This window comes from Microcaecilia unicolor, chromosome 2, assembly GCF_901765095.1.
Source record: "Microcaecilia unicolor chromosome 2, aMicUni1.1, whole genome shotgun sequence".
Classification (NCBI taxonomy): domain Eukaryota; kingdom Metazoa; phylum Chordata; class Amphibia; order Gymnophiona; family Siphonopidae; genus Microcaecilia; species Microcaecilia unicolor.
Genome location: NC_044032.1, coordinates 114,815,962 through 114,841,063, shown reverse-complemented (window position 1 = coordinate 114,841,063; position 25,102 = coordinate 114,815,962). Strand labels below are relative to the sequence as shown.

Sequence of the window (25,102 nt, the reverse complement as noted above, 5' to 3'; positions counted from 1 at the left end):
TGCATAAGGTACTTTGGAAATTGCTACCTCAGAGGTTCTGGATTTGACCTTTCTACTTAAGAGCCTAAATTTGGCTTCCAGAACCTCTCTCCCACATTTTCCTATGTCATTAGTACCCACATGTACCAAGACAGCAGGCTCCTCCTCAGCACTACCTAAAATCCTATGTAGGTGATGCGTGAGGTCCGCCTCCTTCGCACCAGGCAGGCAAGTGACCAGGCGATCCTCACGTCCACCAGCCACCCAGCTATCTACATGCCTAATAATCGAACCACCAACTACAACAGCTGTCCTAACCCTTCCCTCCTGGCCAGAAGCTCCTGGAAACACATCATCGATGCAAGAGGATATTGCACCCTTGGTGGGCTGGTCCTGGCTACAGGATTACGTCCAGCTGCACCAGGGTGATGCTGTCCTTTTAGAAGACCTCCCTCCTCCAAGGCAGCACAGGGGCAGCCAGACTGGAGGTGGGACTTCTCTACAACGTTCCTGTAAGCCTCATCTATGTACCTCTCTGTCTCCCTCTGCTCCACCAAGTCTGCTACTATAGCCTCAAGAGAACGGACTCTTTCTCTGAGAGCTAGGAGCTCTTTGGATTGAGCACATACATAAGATCTCTCATCAACTGGGAGATAATCATACATGTGGCACTCCATGCAAAAGACTGGATAGCACCCCTCTCGCTGCTGGACTATTGTCTGCATCTTAGTATTATAAAGTTGCTTAATTAAAACTTCTTAAGGTACTAGGGATAGCAGATGAATATACACAGCCTTAAAATTATATGGTGTAATATGTAATTTATTTAGTGTTTGCTTCTCAGAAACTAATTAAATGTAATTAAAATTCCAATGAAAACTCTCTTCTTCTTGTCCTAATTTGAATAATTGACTATAAATGAAGAGTTGAGCTTGGGGTGGGTGGGTTCCATGATTACAGTGGAGTTTTGATGGGTGGCTTTAACAAAAGCAAACTTCTCATAAAGTGAACAACTAGAGGCTGTCCAGAGATGGGCTTACCCTCTACACGTTGATAAGCAGTAATTTAACTGAGGTGAACCCTTACAGAGTTGGTTTTGAGACCAGACTCAGAGATGAGCAGAAGATGCTCAAGCAGGGTGTGTGTAGGACATGAAATGGGATTTAGGGCCTTGTCCTCACACCTCTGATTAAAACAGTTAACACCTCTTGGGGAATCTTTCCTGGAAGCCAGCAAGACCTGGGAGACACTCTCTGGAAGACTCAAGGAAGCAAATTCTAGGCTCTGAACATCCAGGTCATGAGGGCCAGAGACTGGAGATTGGGATGAAGAAGAGACCCCTTGTTCTGAGAGATGAGGGTTGGAACAATCTCCACGGTTCCTCGGAGGATAACTCCAGAAGAGGGAAACATATCTGTTGAGGCCAGTGAAGAGCAATCAGTATCATGGTCCTGCAGTTTTGCTTGAGTTTCAACAAAGTATTCAACAAAGGATACGCATAGAGAAGACCTGTCCTCCAATGAAGGAGGAAGGTATCCAATGCTAGTCTGTCATGAACCTGGAGCCTGGGAACAGAACTGAGGGACCTTGTGATTGATGTGAGTGGCAAAGAGATCCATGATGGGGCGCCCCAAGCTTGGAAGATCTCATGGGCAATGCTTATGTTGAGAGACCACTCATGCGGTTCCATGACCCTGTTCAGTCTGTTGGCCAGGCAGTTGTTTTTTCTGCCAGATAAGTGGTGCGAAGGAGCATCCCATGCCACAGAGACCAATGCCACATCCCAATGGCCTCCTGACAGAGGGTGTGATCTGGTGCTCCCCTGCTTGTTGGTGTAATATATTGCAACCTGATTGTCCATTTGAATGAGTATAATTTGGTGAGATAGTCGATCTCTGAAAGCCTTTAGAGCATTCAAAATGGCACGAAGCTCCAGGAGATTGATCTGGAGATCTGTTTCCTGGGCGGAACATGCACCTTGAGTGTGAAGTCCATCTACATGGGCTCCCTAACCAAGGTGAGATGCATTCGTCGTCAGCACTTTCTGTGGCTTAGGAATTTAAGTCCCAGAATCAAATTGGATCGAATGGTCCGATACAATTGGGAGCGAGCAAGCTCAGGAAACACTCAGATGACATCTTCCAGGTTCCTGGTGTCTTGGCACCACTGAGAAGCTAGGGTCCACTAAGCAGTTCTCATGTGAACACAAACTGTGGACACCACATCACATGTGGACATAAAGTGTGGACATCATATAAACTGTGGACACCATCAGGCTTATTTTAGAAAGAGAAGGACGCCCATCTTTCGACACAAATCGGAAGATGGGCGTCCTTCTCCCAGGGTCGCCCAAATTGGCATAATCAAAACCCGATTTTGGGCGTCCCCAACTGCTTTCCGTCGCGGGGATGACCAGAGTTCCCGGGGGCATGTCGGAGGAGTAGCGAAGGTGGGACTTGGGCGTGCCTAACACATGGCCGTCCTCGACCCATAATCGAAAAAAGGGCATCCCCATCGAGCACTTGGACAACTTTACTTGGTCCTTTTTTTGTTATGACAAAGCCAAGAAAAGGTGCCCGAACTGACCAGATGACCACCGAAGGGAATCGAGGATGACCTCCCCTTACTCCCCCAGTGGTCACTAACCCCCTCTCACCCTCAAAAAACGTCTTTAAAAATATTTTTTGCCAGCCTCAAATATCATACTCAGGTCCATCGCAGCAGTATGCAGGGCCCTGGAGCAGTTTTAGTGGGTGCAGTGCACTTCAGACATGCGGACCCAGGCCCATCCCCCCCTTACCTGTTACACTTGTGGTGGTAAATGTGAGCCCTCCAAAACCCACCACAAACCCACTGTACCTACATCTAGTTGCCCCCCTTCACCCATAAGGGCTATGTTAGTGGTGTACAGTTGTGGGTAGTGGGTTTTGGGGGTGGGGGTTAGAGAGGCTCAGCACACACAGTAAGGGAGCTATGCACCTGGGATCAATTTATGAAGTCCACTGCAGTGCCCCCTAGGGTGCCTGGTTGGTGTACTAGCATGTGAGGGGGACCAGTGCACTACAAATGCTGACTTCTCCCACAATCAAAGGGCTTGGATTTGGTCATTTCTGAGATGGGCGTCCTCAGTTTCCATTATTGCCGAAAATCAGAAACAACCAAGTCTAAGGATGACCATCTCTAAGGTCGACCTAAATTTCCAGATACCCCGACCATATTTTCGAAACGAAAGATGGACGTCTATCTTGTTTTGATATGGGTTTCCCCGCCCCTTTATGGGGACGTCCTGCGAGGACATTCTCAGAAAAACTTGGGTGTCCCTTTCGATTATGCCCCTTCATGTGTCCCAATAACCTCAACATCTGCTGAGCTGTGACCTGCTCAGATACGAACCCAAGAAGCCAGTACAACTACAGCGTCTGCTCTTGGAGAAGCAGTGCTGACCTTTCTTTCAAATGTGAAATTGAAGCCCTGAAGCAGCCGTGCGAAACGCTGGCCACCGTCGGCTTAACACATAGATAATAGAAAGAAGAGAGGGAAACAGCACAACACGCGGATTTGAGAGTTCTCACTATAAAGATAAGTGGGTTACTGAGTAACATATAACCGATTGAACTGTCTATGAAGGTGGAGTACATATATATACATTGTATCCACGATCAATTTTTGTTAATTTAATAATGTAAAGCAGGTTTTTGGCCAAGGATGAAAGTAGGGTCTTGTGACCCGGTGTAGCTTCTGCAGATCTATTGATGACCTGGAAGCTCTTTGAGGCCTTTTTTCCTGCTAATACGAAGACAACCTCCGTAGGAGGTAGTTTCTGTCATTTACCAGCAGCAGATCCTTTTTCGTACTATAGACTTCATTGTAAGAAGCCAGCCAGCAGATCAAGGAGCAAGGCCTGGAAGAGCTCATTGAGGGCCGACACCAGGAAAGGCTAGGGTGTCCACTCAGAGATGGTCTGCAGAACTGCTGGGGTAAAGGCGGGAGGCTGGTCCTGGCTTCTTGGAGACCTCCACACTGGCACCTCTTGTATGGAGGGGGAACGTGCTCCTAGCGCCAACGCTTGGCGCTAGGACCGCTTCTCAGGTGCTGAATCCCTAGATGCCCTGGAACTCCTGGCACTGTGTGTCGAGGGGGATTGATGCAGATGCTTCTTAGCCTTCGCCTGAAGCCAGTCATAAAGATTCCTCGGTGACGACGAGGGCGATACCAAATCCTCACGTCGCCTTGGGGTCGGGTCTGATGTAGGCTGGTCGGCTCTGAAGCAGGTGGAGACCCACTTGATGCACAACTGCTCCCAGTGTCTATAGGACTAGCAGCCGTATGTACTGATGCTCCCAATGCAATACCTGATGTTGATGCCACGTTGAGGATTCGAACCGGGCTCCAAAATTCATTCCCGCTGAGCCTATCTGACCAACTGAGTCCTTTTCTTCATACAAAATACAGGACACAGTTACAAGGACTAAGATCAGGCCCTAGGCATTGAAGATACCAAGAATGGGTGTCCTTACCAGAGATGGTCCGATTGCAATGGGTACAGCACTTGAAGACACTGGGAACTTCAGTGAACATGGAAGGAAAAACTTCCGCAGCCAAATCAAACAAAGCTATGGTGCCACAAAAAAGGGCAAGGCACCAGAGAAAAAGAACGGGAAAAATAGAAAACTAAAACAATAAGGGAAGAGGAAAAAAGTTACCAGAACACAGGCACACAAAAATGCTGTAAAAAAATTGTCGCAAAGGCTACAAAAAAGCTCTTTCAAACCAAGCTGTGAAGAGCAGCAGCAAAACACAACCACTCCTCACCACGGTAAAATAAAAAATAAAAAGAAGAACTGTGGTAACCGTTCTCTCATGGTGGTGGTGGTGGGGGGGGGGGGGGGGGAGGCACTCATGCATGCACAGTAGAGCGTGTCTCGCGCTTCACAGAGCACTTTTCAGCTTGTCATAAGCTTTGGACCGGGCAATGCAGAATCACGTTACCCATGTGTGAGAATACATAGGCTTGCTTGTCCTCAGAGAATTATCTGTACCCTCCTTCCTCGCCTTATCCCAGTGTACCTAGTCTGGCCATTGCAGTAATAGTCCTTTAGCCAGAGGACAAACCCTAGGGATCCCTCTGGAGCCATGTCATAATGGGCCTTGAATAATATGACCACTATGTGTCACCATTGAGCAACGATCATGACTTTTTTTGTCATGGAAGTTAACAAAGCTGCCTTCGCGAGTATCCCCAATACACCCAAGTAGAAGATGATGCAACTCAGGGATCAAACTAGGAACCCTTCCCACGACAGAGCAAACTATTGCTACCGGACTGGTTCATTTTTACTTTTAAAAATAGAATGATGTTTGTAGAAAACGATGTCCAGATTTTAAAGAGTCATCATGGGGAAAATTCTTTTTCTCATTAGTTTATTGCCATCCTTTGGCAAGGGCAACTTGAAAATGGAAACAGCCAGAAAGCACACAAGTCATCATTTAGCACTCAGAGTAATATTACTTTAAATGTACTGCATTTTTAGTAGCATTATACATAATTTACAAAATACATTTCTTTAGATATTTATGGGCCCTTTTACAAAGCTATGGTAAGTACTAACGTATACTTACCACAACAAAAATGGCTTTCCACAGGATGTAACAAGGCATTCTGAGTTAATTTGGGGATGTGCGTGCACTACCCATGCGCTATAAAACAAAATGTGTTTTTTAGAGCTAGGAACATTAACCGGTTAGCACGTGGGCATTGTCGCGTGGAAACCGATTAGTGCAGCTTTAGTACCTGAGCCCCTACCGCTTACAAAATAGGTGGCGAAAGGGACTCACAAAAAATAGGGAAATCAGCACTTTATGCCAGTGTAAAAATGGCCCTAGTGTATGAGAATGACCTGCATAGTGTGCACTAGAGCCACGTTTTACCACAGTTTGGTAAAAGGGCCCCTTAAAAAGCTGTTCACATTCATTACTGTTCTGACTAGATCCAGTATGATGGTGTGGCATAATTTTTGGTATGTTTATATAGGTACATCTGAAATAATTTTAAAATTTCAGCAGGTTAGCCCAGGTGCAGTGCTGCCATGCAGCATCAATTCCTGCACACTTCCAACTCAAACTAGCAGGAGTTGAGAACACTGTAGTGGCACTGATCACAGCCCCTTAGAAGAAGGAAAGATGAACTTTGAGGAGTTGTAAGGCATGCTCTTTAGCCAAATAAATGATGTTGCAATAGCATTGGAGAGAATACCCCAAATGCTGTGTATGAAGACCCATGATGCTTTATCTTCAGACATTATCGCTCATCTCCTGTCACAGATGGTAGGAAATAGAATTTAAGCAGGTTTTGATTAGGCTGGTCACCCCAAAGTAGCAAATATAAAATGTTTTGTTCCCCCTAACTGGGCACAACTTCCTACAAATATGAATTAGTTGCATTTGGCAGATGCATCGGTTACTACAGAAGTAAAACCAATGGCTGCCCACTATCTGTTTAATTTTGAATGTAAATACATTATGTCACAACAGGTTACCTGTAATTTTTGGGTCAGAGCATCCCGCTGTGCTTGCAGTTCTCTAGCATGCTCAATCTCTTCTTTTAATCTTTCTACTTCCTAAAAACAACAACAAAAAACAACAACCAATTTCAACAGGATAATGTTTCACTTGAGCATACAGGATTCTCTTCATCACCACATCTTATTTCAAAGCACCGCATTGCTATCAAGATCAGTAAAAAAAAAAATTAAAAAATCATAAAAGAATGCTCTTAACCATTACTACAATAGTGACTATTTAGTTTCAAGTTTCTTGAATGTAATGCTTTAAAAAGTGACTTGGAACCTGAGAATACATATATTCTTTTAATATTTATATGAATGAGTGTCTAAGTATGAGAAGGAATGGATAAAATTTACATAATGGATAGAAAGGAATCATCTATTCATCTGATTAGACAGGATTTCACTGACAACTTCAAAAGAATGAAGTTCTTCCTTTTATGTGCTCATACTCTGAATGTGTAAGTTGCTAAAATTAGGGTCGCGGAGAAAACAGAAAAATACCTCTTCTTTTTTCTTCAATGTAGATTCTAAGTCCTGTATTGTTTGGTTTAATTCTGTTTTGTGTGTGTGGACTGCATTTGCTTGACTGCTCAGACACTCCAGTTCCGTCACCTGTACAAATAAAAGCAATGTTGAAGCTAATTTCTCTTGTATATCCTCTATCATTGGGAGCACTATGTGGGAACTACTATAATTTAACAATATACACTTACCTATTTATTTAGCCTTAAAACGTTTTTTTTAAATTAACTTTGAATTAATTAGGGTAAGTTGGTATAAACTTAAAAGGGTTTAGGAAACATCTGAAAATATCACTGGTACACATTTAATTAATATAAACTAAGCTAAACAAAATGTTTCCTATGCTGTCATTAAAAACAACATATACAAGGTTACCTAGTATGATCATTGTCCCCTATTATAGCAATACTGTGGACCCTACATGAGCTCAAGCGTCACTTCTCTTTTTCCAGCAAACAATGATGCTGTTTCTATCCAATATTTTCTTAAATTTTATTTTCTGACCACTACTACCTCCACTGGAAGGCTATTCCATGTAGCTACCTCAGTTTTTGTGAAGGAGGATTTCCTTATTCTACTCCAGTCTATCTCTTCTCAGCTTCATATCATGACCCTACTTCTGGAACTAAAAATATATGTCACTCGATGTATTTGAATGTCTATCATACCTCGTTCTCCCTGTTCTCTAGAGAAGTGGTTTTCAACCCAGTTCTCAGGGGCCATAGGCCAGTCAGGTTTACAGGATATTCTCAATTAAAGTGCATGAGAGAGATTTGTATATCAAGAAGGCAACGTATGCAAATCTATCTCATGCATATTTACTGTTTAATATATCAAAAATCCTTTTTATTCAAAATCTCTAATATACATAAACATATCTTCCCACAATCTTAACCATGCTATATTAAACAGTAGCTATAGTTACTAATTTATATTATATTGGGTGTAACTAGTAAAATTAGATCTACTCAGTTGTTGTTAGTATATGCATATTTATTGTGGATATTCTGAAAACCTAACTGGCCTGGGAGTCCCTGAGGACTGAGTTGAAAATCACTGTTCTAGAGTAAATATCTTTTTTTCTATTACTAACTAAGATGATTCATCACACAAGAGTATGTATCCCTTACTATCCTGTTGTCTATAGAAAACATCCATTACAAGAAAAACTTCATTTTAGATCCTTAAGACTCACCTCAAAGAGCTATGGCACAGACTCTTCACTAATTCTGTAGCCCTCCTCTGGAGGGCCTTAGGTCTGTCTAACCTTTAGACACAGTACTTGGGAGCATAGGTGGTCGGTGACTCAACTGTTTGGGGAGGCTAAAGTGGGTGGGGCTAGAGTCAAGGAATGGGTGGGGATAGGATGGGGATGGGGCAGCGTGGAATGGAATGGAGCAAGTTAAAATCCTTGGAGTGGAAGGAAACACCAGTATCAGCAGTGAAAGAATAGTGGAGTACTTTTGAACACTGCAAAGGAGTCCTTCATTGTGTGACTTTAGTGTGGTGCAGCTTATCAGCTGTCTCCCCAGTACCTCTGTAATACACTATACACTGTACTCAGTCCATCTCTTACATGGACTGCATTGGAAGCAGCTCTTGAGCGAACTGCATTTTAGTATCTGACATAGTACTTGAACATTATAAGAGAAAATATGGAATATATTGGGAGCTATACATGGTTGCTAATCGATGAGAGCCAGATAAGCAGGAATAGGAGAAAAGCTGTATTTGAGGATGATATACTATGAACCAGAGAAGTAAGGAGAGACTCTTGTTCTTGATATCAGTAAATTTTCTTCATGACGTACTGATTACAATTTATAGCAAATTACTACTCTACCCCTGAAAAGTTATTCCGTTATTATACTTCCTCTGTGTGTACATCCGTATGCTACACAAGCCGGCATGTTTGAAACTGTAAGTGGGATCAAATAAAAATGGTACCAACAATAAAGAACGAGAACATGGAAAAGTAGTTCAGAGATTTGGTTGCTTTGTTTTGAGGCTCCCTGCTCCTTCTCCCTGCAGTCAGGCATCTGAGCTCTCCCTCCCTTCCTTCAGGTCCTGCCAGCTATCTCTTCTGTTCCCAGCAGTGAGCTGTGGCACAGGCAGCGCTCATGACAGCTGCTTCCGGCTGCCCTGGTCTGTCTAGCTACTTCATCCAAATCACAGGAAGTTGAAAAGGCGGGATGAAGCAGTGACAAGACTGGGGCAGCCGGAAGCAGCTGTCTTCAGCAGTGCCCACACTGTGGCTCACTGCTGGAAACTGGGAGGAGAGATAGCCAGCTGGATCCGAAGGAAAGGAGGGAGAGCTGAGATGCCTGACTGCAGAGAAAGGGAGCAGGGAGCCTGAAGAAGCAAAAAATGCCTGGCTGGCTACTATTGTTTGGGGGGGGGGGCCTGGGCCCCTAAGGCCCCCCTGTAGCTACACCACTGGAACAAGCCACTGGGGAGGAGGAGGAGAACGATGTCGAGAAGGGACTAGAGCCCAAATTTTGGAAGCCGGTTGTTAAACTTTAACAACCGGCTCCCAAAATTCTTTAAAAATTAACAAATGGCTCGTGTGAGCCGGCTCCAGCACACCAATGAATAGAGGAGAGTTGGACACCAAAGAGGAAAACAGGCAGAGTTAAAGTGCCCATCGGAGCTGTCAAACCTTTCCTTCCCTCCATCCTTTATCTTCATCTGCCGGGCTGCAGTAGTAAATACAAAGCAAAACCACAGCTCTCTGCATGCTGCGGCTGCTTCCTTCAGGCCAGCCCTGTCTCATCTTACATAACTTTCTCTTTTGGAAGAGGCGGGGCTTTCCCAGAGGAAGCAGCCGCAACATGCAGAGAGCCGTGGTCCCGCGTGGCTTTGCTTTGTATTTAGCATCCTGGCCTGAAAACAGTAAGGAAGGAAATGTTTTACAGCTCAGCAGCTGACTTTGGTGGGGGAGGTCCCTGTTGGGGCAGGGGAGGCTTAGCCTCCCCAAGTCTCTTGTACTGGGCGCCTACGCTTGAGAGCGGAACACTGCTAGTGGAAGGAGCTGCTGAGCTACACAATGTTACGAGGAGAGACAAAGCTGCTTAAATTTTCTCTTTTTATCTAAATACTTCACCCTCTGAATTTTTGAAAGGAAAAATAGGGTTCCTTAGTGTCCCTCCGGACCAGCTCAGGATTGGACTGATGGGTTGTGAACTCCTTCCAGCAAGTGGAGACTGAGAAAATCTGACTCAGAGAACCAATAAGAGCCCTGGCCATGTGACCTAGATTTAGTATATTCTCAGTCTCCAGCAGGTGGAAGGAGGTGAGCCCTTAGTCTCCTCTCTATTTCTTTCTGTTAGTTAAAATAAAAAAAAATAAAAAAAAATTATTTGGAAGTTAGCAGCTGGATTCCTTTCCTGTGCACTAGGGTTTCTGCTATTCTGAGGGGTGCTACACTCGGGGGTTCCGGGTCCATCTCCCTCCTTCCTCCCCCTTGTACTCCCGCTACTTGGGCTGCTATTTTCTGTGGGAAGAGCTTTACTCCTTCAGAGGAAGGGTATTTTAGCTTGGGAGAGGCAGCCACGATATTTAAAAAAAAAACCAAAAAACAGTGAGCAGCCATTTCTCCCCTTGGTACGAACGAGCAGAGCAGAGCAGCTCTGTCAGCGCCTCAGGCGGCAGCACTGTTCCAACTCGCTCCATGGTAGTGTGAGCTCATGAAGTAATAGGAGTTGCTGGGGATTTCATAGCCGTTCCGACATGTCAGAGAAGTTGCGCTGGTGCTCGGTTTGTCAAAGGAGGGGAGTCTGCACATCTGGCTCATGCAAGTACTGCACTGCCATGGAGTCAGTGCCAGCTCCCACCCTTTCGGCTTATTTGGCCGTGGTGCCTCAGGCAGCGATAGTGACACCGGCAGAGTCAGCTAATAACTTGATGGGAAAAGCCGCCATTTTGTCAGGGCCACCCTCCGGTAGTGATCGGGCCGGCCCTTCTGATTTTTAGCCCTCAGTTAGCTCAGTTGTGGCACTGCCTCAGGCTGTGGTAACTAAGGAGGTGTTATGATTCTGCCGGTTTGGCTGAGGGGGAGGGGGGGATGTCTCTTCTGATTGGCTGCCAGGGGTTGTGCTGACGTCAGGGGATAGTACTTTAGCCTGCAGCTGAAGAGTTTCTCTGCTTTTGCGTTACTTACGCTTGGTGGTAACTGGAAAGCCTGATAGTTTTCTCTCAGAACGTGCTCTAGGTTCTGACAGGGATCTGTGTTGTGTTAGAGTATTCTTTTCCTTCCCTCTGGGTTAGCTGCTGCTGTGTGTGTGTGCGTAGCTCTGTAATCAGGGTCAGCTGCTCGTTTGTTTAGTGGGGGCTGGGCATTGCTCAGCCTCCTGGGCTCTGGGCTGAGTGAGAGCGTTCTCCTTTGTTTGTTTGTTTTAAGGATTTCTCTTCCCAGTGTCCCGGCCTGCTGGCTCAGTGAGTTTAACCCTTTGTGTACTGTGTGTATGGTGCTCCTGCCTCTGCCAGTGTGTTTGTTCTATTGGCCCTGCTCCCTCTCTCTCTGCTGGCTCTACAAGCTTAACCCTTTGTGTTCTGTTTGCCTCTGTCTACAGTGGGTTTGAGGAAAAAGGCTTTCTGCCTTCCTTTTGTGTCTGGTTCCTCTGGCTTCTGCCTGGGGCTTCCTACCCTGGTGGTGGTGGTGGGTGGGGGGGTTGCTGTGTTAGTTCCCCTGTCCTGCGCTAGTCCCCTGGGTGGGCTTGGCCCGCTCTGGTCCTTTGTTTCTCCCTCTGCCCTATTGCTGGTGTTCAGTGCATGTCTGGCATCTTGGGGCCTGGGGGGCCCTCTGGGTTCTTTCACCCCTCCCTGTGTGTGTCTGGGTTCCCGTTCGGCCGTGAGGACCGCACGAGTGGCTCTGTGTGCGTGGGTTCCGGTTCGGCTGCGAGGCCCGCCTATATGCCTATTTCCCTTCTTCCTGAGGGACTGTGGGGAGGGGTAGCTTAGGGGTATTGTGTAGCTGGGGTGTGTGGTGGTGGGTCGGTCTCCCCTTGGCCTGGGTCGGCGCCCTGCTGGCCTCGGCCAGGGCCCAAGGGCTCACGACCAACCCAACGGATTACAGGAGGGAGGTTTCCCCCCTGAGTTTGTTTTACAAATGTATCAGGCTTTTTTGTTAAAGAATTCAGGGGCAGAGGTTTCTCCTGCTTCTCCTTCAGGAGGTGCTCAGTCAAGGGGTTTAGCTCCTGCAAAGAGGGCTCGGGGATCGTGGGATCTCCAAAAAGACCAGCTGTCAGACCAGGATGTAGATTTGTCTTCTTTGAGAGATTTAGAGGGCTTAGAAGAGCAGCAGCTGCAAGATTCTGTCTCTGATGATCCAGGTACAGATTCCTTGCCCCCAGGAGAAGAATCTTCGGTTGTGTGAATCTTTCATAAGGAAGATCTTCCAGAGCTTATTTCCCTGGTGGCTTCCACACTTCGTTTTGATGATGAGCAGCCTGTGGTTCCTGAAGTCCGCAACGTAGACCTGCTAGTAAAAGGCATTCAGTGGTCGGGCAAGACATTTCCTATGCACCAGGACATCAGGGACATTATTGAGGCTCAGTGGGGTGTGCTAGATTCTCCTTTTCGCTTAGCAAGATCCATGCTCCGGCTTTATCCTGTTCCAGAGGAGGACAGGTCTCTTCTTAAGGTTCCTGTCGTGGACGCAGTAGTCTCGGCAGTCACTAAGCGTAATACTGTCCCGGTCGATGGTGGTATGGCCCTCCGAGATCTCCAGGATCTTAGGGTGGATTCTCTTTTGAAGACCAGTTTTAACGTATCTTCTCTGGCTATGCAGGCGGCCATCTGCAGTTCTTTGGTGGCTCAAGCCTGTTTCCGTTGGGCTGAAAGGGTCTTGGACAGGTCTTCCGATGATTCTGTTTCTATAGATACTGAAGTTGCCAAGCTTGAGATGGGTGCAGCCTTTTTAGCAGATGATTTATATGATTTGTTGAGAGCTTCTTCTAAGTCCATGGCTTTGGGGGTTGCAGCCCACCGTTCCCTTTGGTTAAGGGGTTGGTCTGCGGATGCAGCCTCCAAATCCAAGCAAAGTAAGTTTCCCTTTAAAGGTTCTTTCCTTTTTGGGGATGAATTGGACAAGTTGGTTCAGAGTCTAGGGGACATGAAAGTGCCTTGTCTCCCGGAAGACAGGCCCAAGCCTGCTGGATGGAATCCGATGTTCAGCAGGGGTCGAGGGCGTGATTTTCGATGTTTTAGATCCGGTAGGGGGTCTCAAGCCCAGAGGTCCAGGTTTTTTCAGAGGTCTCAGTCCTTTTGTGGTTCGCGCCGGGGTGGACGAGATGCAGCTTCATCTTTCTCTTCCTCCTCCTATTCCGCCCCATAAAGGTACGTGGGTCCCTCTTCTGATTCCTGTGGGGGCTCGGCTCTCGCAGTTTCATCAGAGGTGGGCCCAAATTACCACCGATCAGTGGGTCTTAGAGGTTACTCGCGACAGGTATGCCTTAGAGTTCACGCGACCTTGTACTAACGCCTTGTTGGAGTCTCCCTGCCGATCTCGCATCGTCGAGGGCGGTGTGGGATACGCTTCTATGACTGGTGGATTTTCAGGCTATTTGCCCCATGCCGTCATCAGAACTCTGGCAGGGCCATTATTCAATTTACTTCGTGGTCCCGAATTAAGAGGGATCCTTTCGATCCTTTTTGGATCTCAAAGCGGTCAACCGAGCTCTCAAAATTTTCAGTTTTCGAATGGAGACCCTTCAGTCCGTAATTGTAGCCGTTAGAAAAGTGGAATTTCTCACAGCTCTGGATCTGACGGAGGCATATCTTCATATACCGATCCATCCCATGCACCAGGGATTTCTTCGCTTCGCAGTTTTGGGCCACCACTTTCAGTTCCGTGCTCTTCCCTTTGGTCTGGCTACAGCTCCCCGTACATTAACCAAGGTAATGGTGGTGGTGGCGGCTGCCCTCAGGAAAGAGGGCATCTTAGTACATCCTTACCTGGACGACTGACTATATCAGAAGAGTGTCCAGGTCACGGGTGGTCCAGTTCCTGCAGTCACTCGGTTGGGTAGTCAACTTTGCGAAGAGTCGGTTGGTACCTTCTCAGTTTCTGGAGTACTTGGGAGTCTCTTTTGACACAGCTCGCGGTCAGACTTTCCTGCCCCCATCCAGGATCCTCAAGTTAAGGTCACAGATTCAGAACTTGCAGCGGAAGTCAGTTCCCATGGCTCAGGATTATCTACAGGTGTTGGGCTTCATGACAGTGACAATAGAAGCGGTTCCTTGGACCAGAGCACACATGAGGACACTTCAGTCTGCCCTTCTGTCCAGGTGGTCTCCTCAGTCGGACTCTCTGTGGAAGAAGTTGCCTCTACGAGCTCAGGCATGCAGCAGCCTCTCCTGGTGGATGCATATGAGCAATATGACCAAGGGAATGCCCCTGGAAGCGCCCCAGTGGGCAGTGGTCACGACGAACGCCAGTCTCAAATGTAGGGGAGCTCATTGAACAAACCTTCCCATGCAAGGTCTTTGGACTTTCCAAGAGACCTCCCTGTCGATCAATCTGTTGGAAACCAGAGTGATTCGCCTGGCACTGGAGGCATTCTGCTATCTTCTGAAAGGCTCTGTCGTACGCATCCTTTCAGACAATGCGATGGTGGTGGCACATGTCAATTGAAGGGGGGGGGGGGTACTAGAAGTTGCCTCTTCCAGCAGGAGTCGGCAAAGCTAATGGCCTGGGTGGAGTGTCATCTGTTAGCTCTAATAGCCGCGCATGTAGTGGGAATGAAGAATGTCCAAGCGGATTTTCTAAGCCGTCACACCCTCGATCCGGGGGAGAGGTCTCTCAGTCACCAGGCATTCCGTCTGATCACGCATCAGTGGGGCATTCCTCTCGTGGATCTTTTCAGCACGAGTTTGAATGCATAGGTGGCTTGATTCTTCAGTTGCAGAAAAGACAGCAAGGCAGAAGGGGTAGATGCTCTTATTCAGCCGTGGCCTTCAGGCCTTCCGTATGCGTTTCCCACTGTGGTCACTGCTCGGCAGGCTCATTCAGTGTATCGAGAAACATGGAGGTCCGGTTGTATTAGTGGCTCCAGATTGGCTGCGCAGGCTGTGGTATGCAGTTCTGATGTGTCTTTGCTTGGCTCCTCCGCTTTGGTTCCCGGATTGGGTTGGTCTTCTGGTTCAGGTGCCCATTTCTCATCCAGACCCGGCTCAATTTTGTCTTACGGCCTGGCTCTTGAATGGGCATGCTTGTTGAAGAGAGGATACTCCACACAAGTCATTTCCACCATGATCTGGTTGCATTGACAGTCAACGTCCCTCAATTACGTTAGAACCTGGAGAGTTTTTGAGGCGTGGTGTTTGGAGAGGCACCTGACTCCTCTTCGGGCTTCTGTAGCGGAGATGCTAGATTTCTTGCAGCAGGGCTTAGAGAAAGGTTTATTAGCTCTTTCTTCTCTGAAGGTGCAAGTTGCAGCTTTATCCTGTTTTCGGGGGAAAGTACAGGGTAAGTCCTTGGCTAGTCATCTGAATGTGTCTCGATTTTTGAGGGGAGCAGTGTCATTCGTCCTCCTGTCAGAGACATCTTACCGGCCTGGGACCTGAACTTGGTGCTGTCTGCCCTTACTAACCCACCCTTTGAACCTTTGTCTTCATGTTCTCTTAAGGATCTGACTCTCAAAGCGTTTTTTCTTGTGGCAATTGCCTCGGCTAGGCAGGTGTCTGAGTTGCAGGCCCTTTCCTGTCGGTCTCCTTTCTTACAGTTTTCCAAGGAGCGAGTGGTTTTACATCCGGTTCCATCTTTTCTTCCTAAGGTGCTCTCACGTTTCTATGGAACTTTGGAAGGCTAAGTGCTTTGAAAATATGCCTCCAAGTGATTCTGAGCAAGATTCAAATATGTCATTGGCTGGCTGCTCTAGCAACATCTTAGTTCCTAATCCACAGGAAGAATTCTCATCAAATCAAAATCAGCCTCAAAATCTTGCAATTTCAACTGAAAAAAATCTTGTCCTTACTCCTGTATTAGATCTTGGGTCAACTACAATGGGACCATCACAGCCTCATTTACCTGAGTTTCCAAAATCTGTGTTTGGAAAGCAAAACCATTCCTTCACATCAGAATATTACAAGACATTTTCATTTTTAGAGTATAGTCAGCAGTTAGATGCCGTTTTCTGCTTTCCTTGCAGTTTTCAAGTTCTAGTGTTTTGAAAGATTCTGCTTTTACTGAAAAAGGAGTCAGGGACTGGAAAAATTTAAAGAAAAAGCTTCAGAAACATGTAGATTCTGATATACATAAGCAGTCTTCTGAAAGATGGCATTCCCTCAAAAAATCCAGACGTGGGCTCTATTGCAACACACCTCTCATCTTCTCACAAGAAAACAGTAGAAGAAAATAGAGATTATGCTCTAAAAATTACTAATTTACTGCTTTACTTGGCCAAACAAGGAACTGCACTGCGGGGACATGATGAAAGAGAAGAATCAGCAAATCGTGGAACCTTCCTGGAATTGTGCAATTTGTTCTCAAAATACGATGAAGCATTTGCAAGAAAATTGAAGGATTCTTTCAATCTACTGGGCCACAGAACGCAAAATGAGCTACTACAGATTGCAGCAGATTTTGTAAAAGCTAAAATCATTCAGAAAGTGCAGGAAAATGGGTTCTTTACTCTTCTTGTTGATGAAGCACGCAGTTTCAAGCAAGAAGAAATGACAGTGTGTGTGAGATATACAGAAAATCTGGAAATAAAAGAAAGCTTTTTGGGATTGATCGATTGTTCTGAGCGAGGAGATGCTAATGCTATCTATCAGCACATTAAACAATTCTTACAAGTATCAGGGATTGCAGATTTGCCAATTGTAGCACAGTGCTATGATGGAGCCGCTGTCATGACAGGTCATGTCAATGGAGTATGCAAAAAATACTGCAAGATCATATATATATATGAATTTGGTTTTAGTAGAGGCCTGCAAAGTAAACCGAGCAGCAACAGGTTTTTTTTACACCCTGGAAAGCTTGTTCACATTTGTTTCACAGCCTGGTACACATCATGCATACCTAGAGGCCCAGAAGATGCTTGGTGTCAAACTGGAATTGTCCAGTTTAAGTGACACGAAATGGGCCTGTCGATGGAAAAATGTATCTGCTGTTAAAAACTCACTGGGAGCACTTCTCAGCACTTTATTGGGATTGTCAGAGCCTCCATACCATAGATTCATTGAAGCATCAGGGTTCCTGAAAACTGTGCACAAGTTAGAATTTTGTGTGTGCTTGATTATTTTTTACCATGTACTTAGTACAATTCATGTGACACACAAAGCACTGCAGGCAGAAGATACAACACTTTCTCGGGCCTCTAGTGTACTCCAGAAAACCATTGACGTATTGCACAATATGCGAACAGATGCTAAGTGGGCTGATATTTGGGAGGAGATCCAAAAGTTCTGTGAACTGCATGATGTTCCTGACACAGATGAAGAGCACACTTACAAACGTCGACAGTCAAGACCTGTGAAAAGAACAGCTTCGCTAGAATGTTCGTTTATTACAAGCACACTTGGACAACGAGAATATCTCTCAGAGTCGTCAAGTGAAAATGAGAATGCAAAAGAAAATACAACTGTATTTTTCTGTGCTAGATACACTATTAGAAGAATGTAGTCGCAGACCATACTGTATGATATGCTTAGGGAAGGTTTACTTGGTAACAACAACCCCACTGTAAAAACTTTGTCCTTTTTTTTTTTTTCCCCCTGTTCTCTTCTTGGATCCTATTACTTTATATTTCTGGTCGAAAGTAGAGTGTAGAAGAATGTAGTCGCAGGTTTTCACCTCAGACAATGGAAATTGCAAAAAGTGTTGATGCAGTTCTGAAATGCGATTTGGAGAGCAGCAATGGGCTACTCAGTAAATATGCAAGTGCTCTTTCTATCAATACGAAACTTGCTCACACAGAGATGGAAATGATAAAAAATGACTTACCAAACACAGAAATCACTCTGGAAGCTCTGAAAGCAGCTACTTCAACACATTTTTATCCAAATTTTACAAAGCTTTTGAAACTGGCACTTACTCTTCCTGTTGGCACAGCTACCTGTGAGAGATCTTTTTCTGCCATGAGACGTGTACGAAACTGGCTGAGATCCACAATGGGTCAGGAAAGACTGACAACTTTATGTTTACTGAACATTGAAAGTGATCTTGTTGGAGATATTAACCCTGAGCAGATCATTGACACCTATGATGCGAAATCTAGTCGCCGGATGGTACTTCATTTTGGGATTTTCCATGGATAGAAATAGCAGAGTTTAATAATTGATAACATTTTTGAATAGTATACACATTGGTTAGTATATGCTTTGAGCAACCACTTTTTTGACATATGATACATATGTAATATCTAGACTGGATGGACTGTACAGGTCTTTCTCTGCCGTCATCTACTATGTTACTATGTTATGTTACATTTAATAAAAGTTGTTAATTGTAACTTTTATTTTTACTTATTTTTTTCTGTGTGTTGTCAGACAATTATGGATGTAAGCCCCACCCCGTCCCATCCCTAACCCCACCCCGGCCTGGCCCTAACCCCACCCCCTTTAGCCTCCCCAAACAGTTGGGCCACCGACCGCCTACGAAAGCGTGGGGTACAAATGTAACAAAACAAAAAAAAAAAAAGTCAATGCAAAGTTAAGAAGCTGCTACAGGGCAAGTCCACAAAGGCAGATAAAGTCCAACAAATTAATCAGGTGCAAAAACCTGAGTGTAGTAAGTTTTTAAGGTAGATTTAAATCTACAAAAAGAGCTTTCAGTATGGATATAAATTAGCAACCTATTCCACAAAACTGGTGTCATGACTTGAAAACAAGAATGACTACCACAATCCAAATGGATCTGCATGTGAGAGGGAAAAACCATTAGATGCTTTTGAGAAGATCGAAGAGAATGGGTAGGAACATAAAGAATAAGGGAACTAAGAAGAAATGGGGGAAGCCCAAAATGAAAAGATTGATAGTCAATATAAGAATTTTGAAGGGAATCCGATATATCACTGGAAGCCAATGCTCATTGGATAGCAGGGCGACACCCTACCATACGTTTTGGCCCTATAAAGTAGCCTAACAAGCATTTTGTGTAAGTTGAAGTCTATGTAGGTGTGCTTGAGGTAAGCCCTGATATAGGGAATTACAGTAATCTATACAGCACAATACAAGAGAGTGGAACAACAACGACAACGTGGACCAAGCAACTCACAGGTTAGCTTGCTCTGGTAGGGCAATGACGGCAGAGCGGGAGAGTGGAAACAGAGACTACCTAATAGACCTACAGTGGACTAGACAGGCTCACTTCCACTCCAATCTACTAAACTTCCATGATAGTGCTCTGAGTGTATGTCAATGATGGCTACGCAGGGGAGTGGAAACAGAGATTAACCAATTGTCCTACAATAGGATAGACAGGCACACTCCCATTCCAGTCTATTAAACTACTACTACTACTAATAGCATTTATATACCGCTACCAGACGCACGCAGCAAGGGCCCAGTGACTCGGAAATAGAGGACTAGAGAACCAAAGCACTGGTTACAACTACCGATCGCTGCATAAAACAGTGGCGGCCATCAAAACAAAGAATAGATTGAGGATTCCGTGACCTCTTTAACAGAGCCTCCCTACCTCCTACCAGCAGAACAGTGTCTAGAGCTACAGCGCTCTGTGCCCAGGACATCATTCCCAAGCATCTGTGAGTAACCTATTTATCCTAAACTGACACCAAAATGAACACAATCAAAATACTTCTGGTAATCTATTCCCTTTCATTGATTCACCTAACACTATCCAACCCACTCACAGAACATTACTTCATACCCACCATACAAAATCACCAAAGACTGATCAAACATTCCACACTCCACCAAACTGACACTCACCACACTAAAGGAAGATCATTTAAACATGGACATCACCAACAAAACGGGAGGAATGACCACAACAAACAAACACCACCCAAGGAACGACAACTAACAAAAATCCACTTAACACCAAACCTAACAGCCCCATACCAAAATATCCAGGTGGCCTACATCAATGCTAGGTCCGTAATTAATAAAACAACAACAATATCAGACTGGATTACTTCAGAAAACCTTGATCTTATCTTTATCAATGAAACATGGATTCACAACGAAAAGGATCCCGTAATCCTTGAACTATGCCCTCCAGGTTACAAAATCACTCATCGGACCAGACTGGAAAAGAGAGGTGGAGGCATAGCACTAATCTACCGTGAACAATTCACCACCGAAACCATTGCCGACTCCATAACACACCAACTAGAAATTGCCTCATTCAGAATCCATAACAAATCCCTGATCGATCACCTGAATTGCATCCTGTTCTACAGACAACCCGGCAACTGGAACAAAAGCCAGACCATCTTCACGGACTTTATATCAAACAACTGTGTAAACAACTCCAACACACTAATACTAGGTGACATTAACCTTCACCTAGAGGACCCCAATTCCACTAATGTACGTGAATGTGAAGACTTCCTACAGGCCTGGGATGTCAAATGCCCTCACATGCAAACGACCCATATCAAGGGTCACACACTGGACCTCCTATCACATAAATTGTCCACAGATCATAACCTATTAATAACAGACATCAAATGGACAGCAACACCTTGGACTGATCATTACAAATTGAACCTAACTTTAAACTGGCAGAAGAAGGATTCAAACCACACACCAGAAAATACAACTTACACTACAAGAGGGCAAACAGATCTACAAGTATTCTGGCAACAGATATACGACAACGAATGGACAACACAAACTGACTCCAAACTTTATCTCAACTGCTGGGGTGACAGATGTGGAGTGGAGGAGTGGCCTAGTGGTTAGGGTGGTGGACTTTGGTCCTGGGGAACCGAGGAACTGAGTTTGATTCCCACTTCAGGCACAGGCAGCTCCTTGTGACTCTGGGCAAGTCACTTAACCCTTCATTGCCCCATGTAAGCCGCATTGAGCCTGCCATGAGTGGGAAAGTGCGGGGGTACAAATGTAACAAAAACAAAACAAAAACAAACAGATGTAGCAGCGTACTAAACGAAATAGCACCCTTAAAGACAAGAATATCAAAAAGACAGAATACCATACCATGGTTCAATTACGAACGAAAAAAACTCAAAACACAATCCAGGAAACTTGAATGAGCATGGAGAAAAATAAAAGATGAACATACACTCAACGCATGGAAACATACATAGAAAATACAAATATGCAATAAAACAAACCAAAAGGTCCTACTACAAAACCAAACTAGGACCGGATTACAAAGATATGAAGAAGCTATTCCAACTCGTAAATAAGTTACTGGACACCACCCCTATCACCACAACCAACACAGACATCCCACCCGCAGACAAACTTGCTAACTACTTTAACAAAAAAATAATAAAATTATGCAGCACACTTTCTCATCGCAACACCGACATCAAAAACTTCTTCAACGATCTGGACCTAACCTCCGATGGATACCCAGCTGACCGTATCTGGACAACATTTAATCTCATTAACACCGAAGCAGTTACGCAAGTGACTCACAGGTTCACCAAGACCCACTGCAAACTGGATACATGTGCCAGTTATCTACTAAAATCCGCCCCCCGACCGCTTCATAGCAGACCTCACATCCCACCTAAACTTCATGTTATAACAAGGTCTCTTCCCTGAGGAATACGGCAACATCCTACTCACCCCAATACCAAAAGACGCCAATAAAAGCACTAACAATCTCACCGACTACCGCCCAGTAGCGTCTATCCCACTAGTAGTAAAAATGATGGAGAGTCTGGTGACTAAACAGCTCACAGAATACCTGGACAAGGTCTCAATATTACATAATTCACAATCAGGATTCCGCTCCCACCATAGTACCGAAACTGTCCTAGTCATCCTCCTGGCCAAATTCAAGCAGGAGATAGACATAGGTAAAAGCATACTCCTCCTCCAGTTCGACATGGTAAACCACAACCTACTACTAAGACTACTAAGACTACTTAGCCATTTCGGGATTGAAGGAAATGTACTTAATTGGATTAAAGGTTTTCTAATCACCAGAACTTATCAAGTAAAATCAAACTTAAACATATCACCACTGTGGAAAGCAGTATGCGGAATACCTCAAGGATCACCATTATCACCAATACTCTTCAACATGATGATGATTCCACTGGCACAGTCCTTATCCAACAAAGGCCTCAACCTGGTCATTTACACAGATGATGTTACAATCTACATCCCCTTCAGACATGACTTGACAGAAATAACCTATAAAATCAACGATGGCCTGAACATCATGGACTCCTGGGCAAACTCATTCCAACTGAAACTGAACACTGAAAAAACACACTGCCTCATCCTATCCTCTCAACATAACAAGTACAAACCCACAACGATAAATACCCCAGGACACACCCTCCCTATCTCAGACAACTTGAAAATACTCGGCGTCACACTCGACAGTAACCTTACTCTTGAGAGACAAGTAAACTCTGTAATAAATAAAATGTTCTATTCAATGTGGAAGCTCAAACGATTAAAACCTTTCTTTCCAAGGGAAACCTTTCGAAACTTAATACAATCAATGGTCCTAAGCCATGCAGATTATTGCAACGGAATCTACGCAGGATGCAAAGAACAACTAACAAAAAAACTCCAGATCGCCCAAAATACAGCAGCCAGGTTGATATTCAGCAAAACACGCTTCAAAAGTGCCAAATCCCTTCAAGAAAAATTGCATTGGCTAGCAATCAAAGAATGGATCATCTTCAAAATCTGCACTTTAATCCACATATATGGCGTAGTCCCAGGATACATGATAGACCTCATAGATCTACCAATCAGAAACAGAGTCGGGTCGTTAAGATCATACCTAACCCATTAGAGTCATTAAGAGGGCTGCTCTCGGGGTTAAAGGGTCAGATGAGGGTAGCGCTTAGTGAATGGGCGCGATGTAGAGCAATGTGGTTCCCGGGACGGAAATATCATATGAACACCCCTATAATATTTGCACTGGATTTCCCCCCAGGTAGGGGAGAACAAATATATGGGCATTGGTTAGCTTCATCGCTGCGGGTGCTGGGACAGTTGTGGGATGAGGGGAAATGTCAGTCGTTTCAGGCTCTGACAGAGGAGTATGGATTGACTGACAGAGACCATTTTCATTATATGCAGGTGAGGGATTTTATGCACCGTAAGGCTAAAGACGAGCTATCGTTGACAGTAACAGAACTGGAACGGGCGATGGGCTCGGGGGCAGGGAGGGGTGGCATATCCAGGATTTATAAAGCGCTCTTACATCAATCTTCCCAATATACTGATAAATGGGAGACTCTTTTATCCGTCCATTATGAGCGGGATAAATGGCCCCGTACATATAAAACTTTACTGAATTTTTCTGTGGCAACACCTCTGGTGGAGAATGGATACAAGATGTTATACCAGTGGTACCTCACCCCCCACAGAATATCACGTATATTTTACCTGGAAGTCTCAACTTGCTGGCGGGGCTGTGGAGCCTGGGGTACATTCTGGCACATATGGTGGGACTGCCCGACCATAAAGCAGTTCTAGACAGATGTAATATCACACCTCCACACTAAGCTGGGGATAGCAATTATGCCGAGCCCGGAGCTTTGTTTACTTAACATACCAGTGGAGGGCATACATTGCTCATTACATGGTATTCTCTCTCATGTAGTAACAGCAGCACGTATTTTAATTGCTAGATATTGGAAACAAACAGCGATCCCTATGTTGGATCAAGTCTTTAAAAAAGTGGATTACTGTTGTTTAATGGCTAAAATGACAGCTGTGAAGCGGGGACAGATGGTAAGATTTCTCAAAGTGTGGACAATATATATGGACTGGAGAGGGATCTCCGTGTGATAGGTGGAGGATTCCTTCGGTTTGAACTGTTGAGCCCGACTGTTGTTACCCTGGAGGGAGGGTGGGTGGGTGGGGGGTAGGGAGGGGGGGGGGGGCTGGGGGTGGTTTGTGTAGCATTTGTTGTCAACAGCGCATTTTGACTGTTCATTAAGTTGAAGTATTGGATATGGTATTGAACTTGTTTATGTGAAATAATAAACATACATTAAAAAAAAAAAAAAAAAAGATCATACCTAACCCTACAATACCCAAATTGCAAAGGACTGAACTACAAAATAACCTACGCATTCGGCTTCTCCTACATAAGCGCACAACTATGGAATGGCCTCCCAAAAGCTGTGAAAACAATACATGACTACCTGAACTTCAGGAAATCACTAAAAACCAACCTCTTCAAAATGGCCTACCCCAACGATCCTATGTAAACCTCTTCACCCAGAAACACAGCATGCCTAATGATCGTACTGGACAATACAGAATCCTCATCCCTTCCAACCCTCCAAATATACCTCATTCGATCATTATACAACCTTGTATTTGCTATCAACCGACTGGGCAAATGCCTTGACGGTACTATGTAAGCCACATTGAGCCTGCAAATAGGTGGGGAAATGTGGGATACAAATGCAACAAATAAATAAATAAGCAAAGTACCTTTTTTATCAATTAAGGAGAAGATGGAACATAATTGCTGTAATATGAAAAAGGATTTCTTCACTATAGCAGAAATCTGTACTGAAAAAGAACTGGGAATCCAGAATAATCCCTAAGACTAACTGATTCTGCAAGGGGAATGGAAGTAGAGGCTGATCAAAGGACGAAGCCAACACTGGAGATGTAATAGAAACCTACTTTTATTGATACAAATGTTCAGTGACCCGACACAGTCCGTGTTTCGGTGCATCACAATGCCTACATCAGGGGTCAAAACAACAAATCATCTGATAGAACATGTAGATATACTATGACTATCGAACCAAAGGATTACAATTCTGTCAGGCTGTTCGAAAGTCATACACAGCTGAACCAACACCGGCAAACTCAGCGAGGTCCGCTGGTACGTATGGACCTTGGTGAGTATGTGAGAATGACCTACTATCCTCGGAGAATACTTT

General features: G+C 44.9%; 1 protein-coding gene across 2 annotated transcripts in view; it reads right to left on the bottom strand.

Moving 5' to 3' along the window:
• Window positions 1–25,102, bottom strand: part of HOMER1 (homer scaffold protein 1) — a 274,935-nt gene that overhangs the window by 30,400 nt on the left and 219,433 nt on the right. For both annotated transcript variants that reach the window (XM_030193230.1, XM_030193231.1), the window contains exons 7-8: window positions 7,047–7,157; window positions 6,516–6,596 (exon numbers count right to left, since the gene is read on the bottom strand). In XM_030193230.1, coding sequence (XP_030049090.1) covers window positions 6,516–6,596; window positions 7,047–7,157 — 192 coding nt within the window. The remainder of the gene's footprint in view (window positions 1–6,515; window positions 6,597–7,046; window positions 7,158–25,102) is intronic.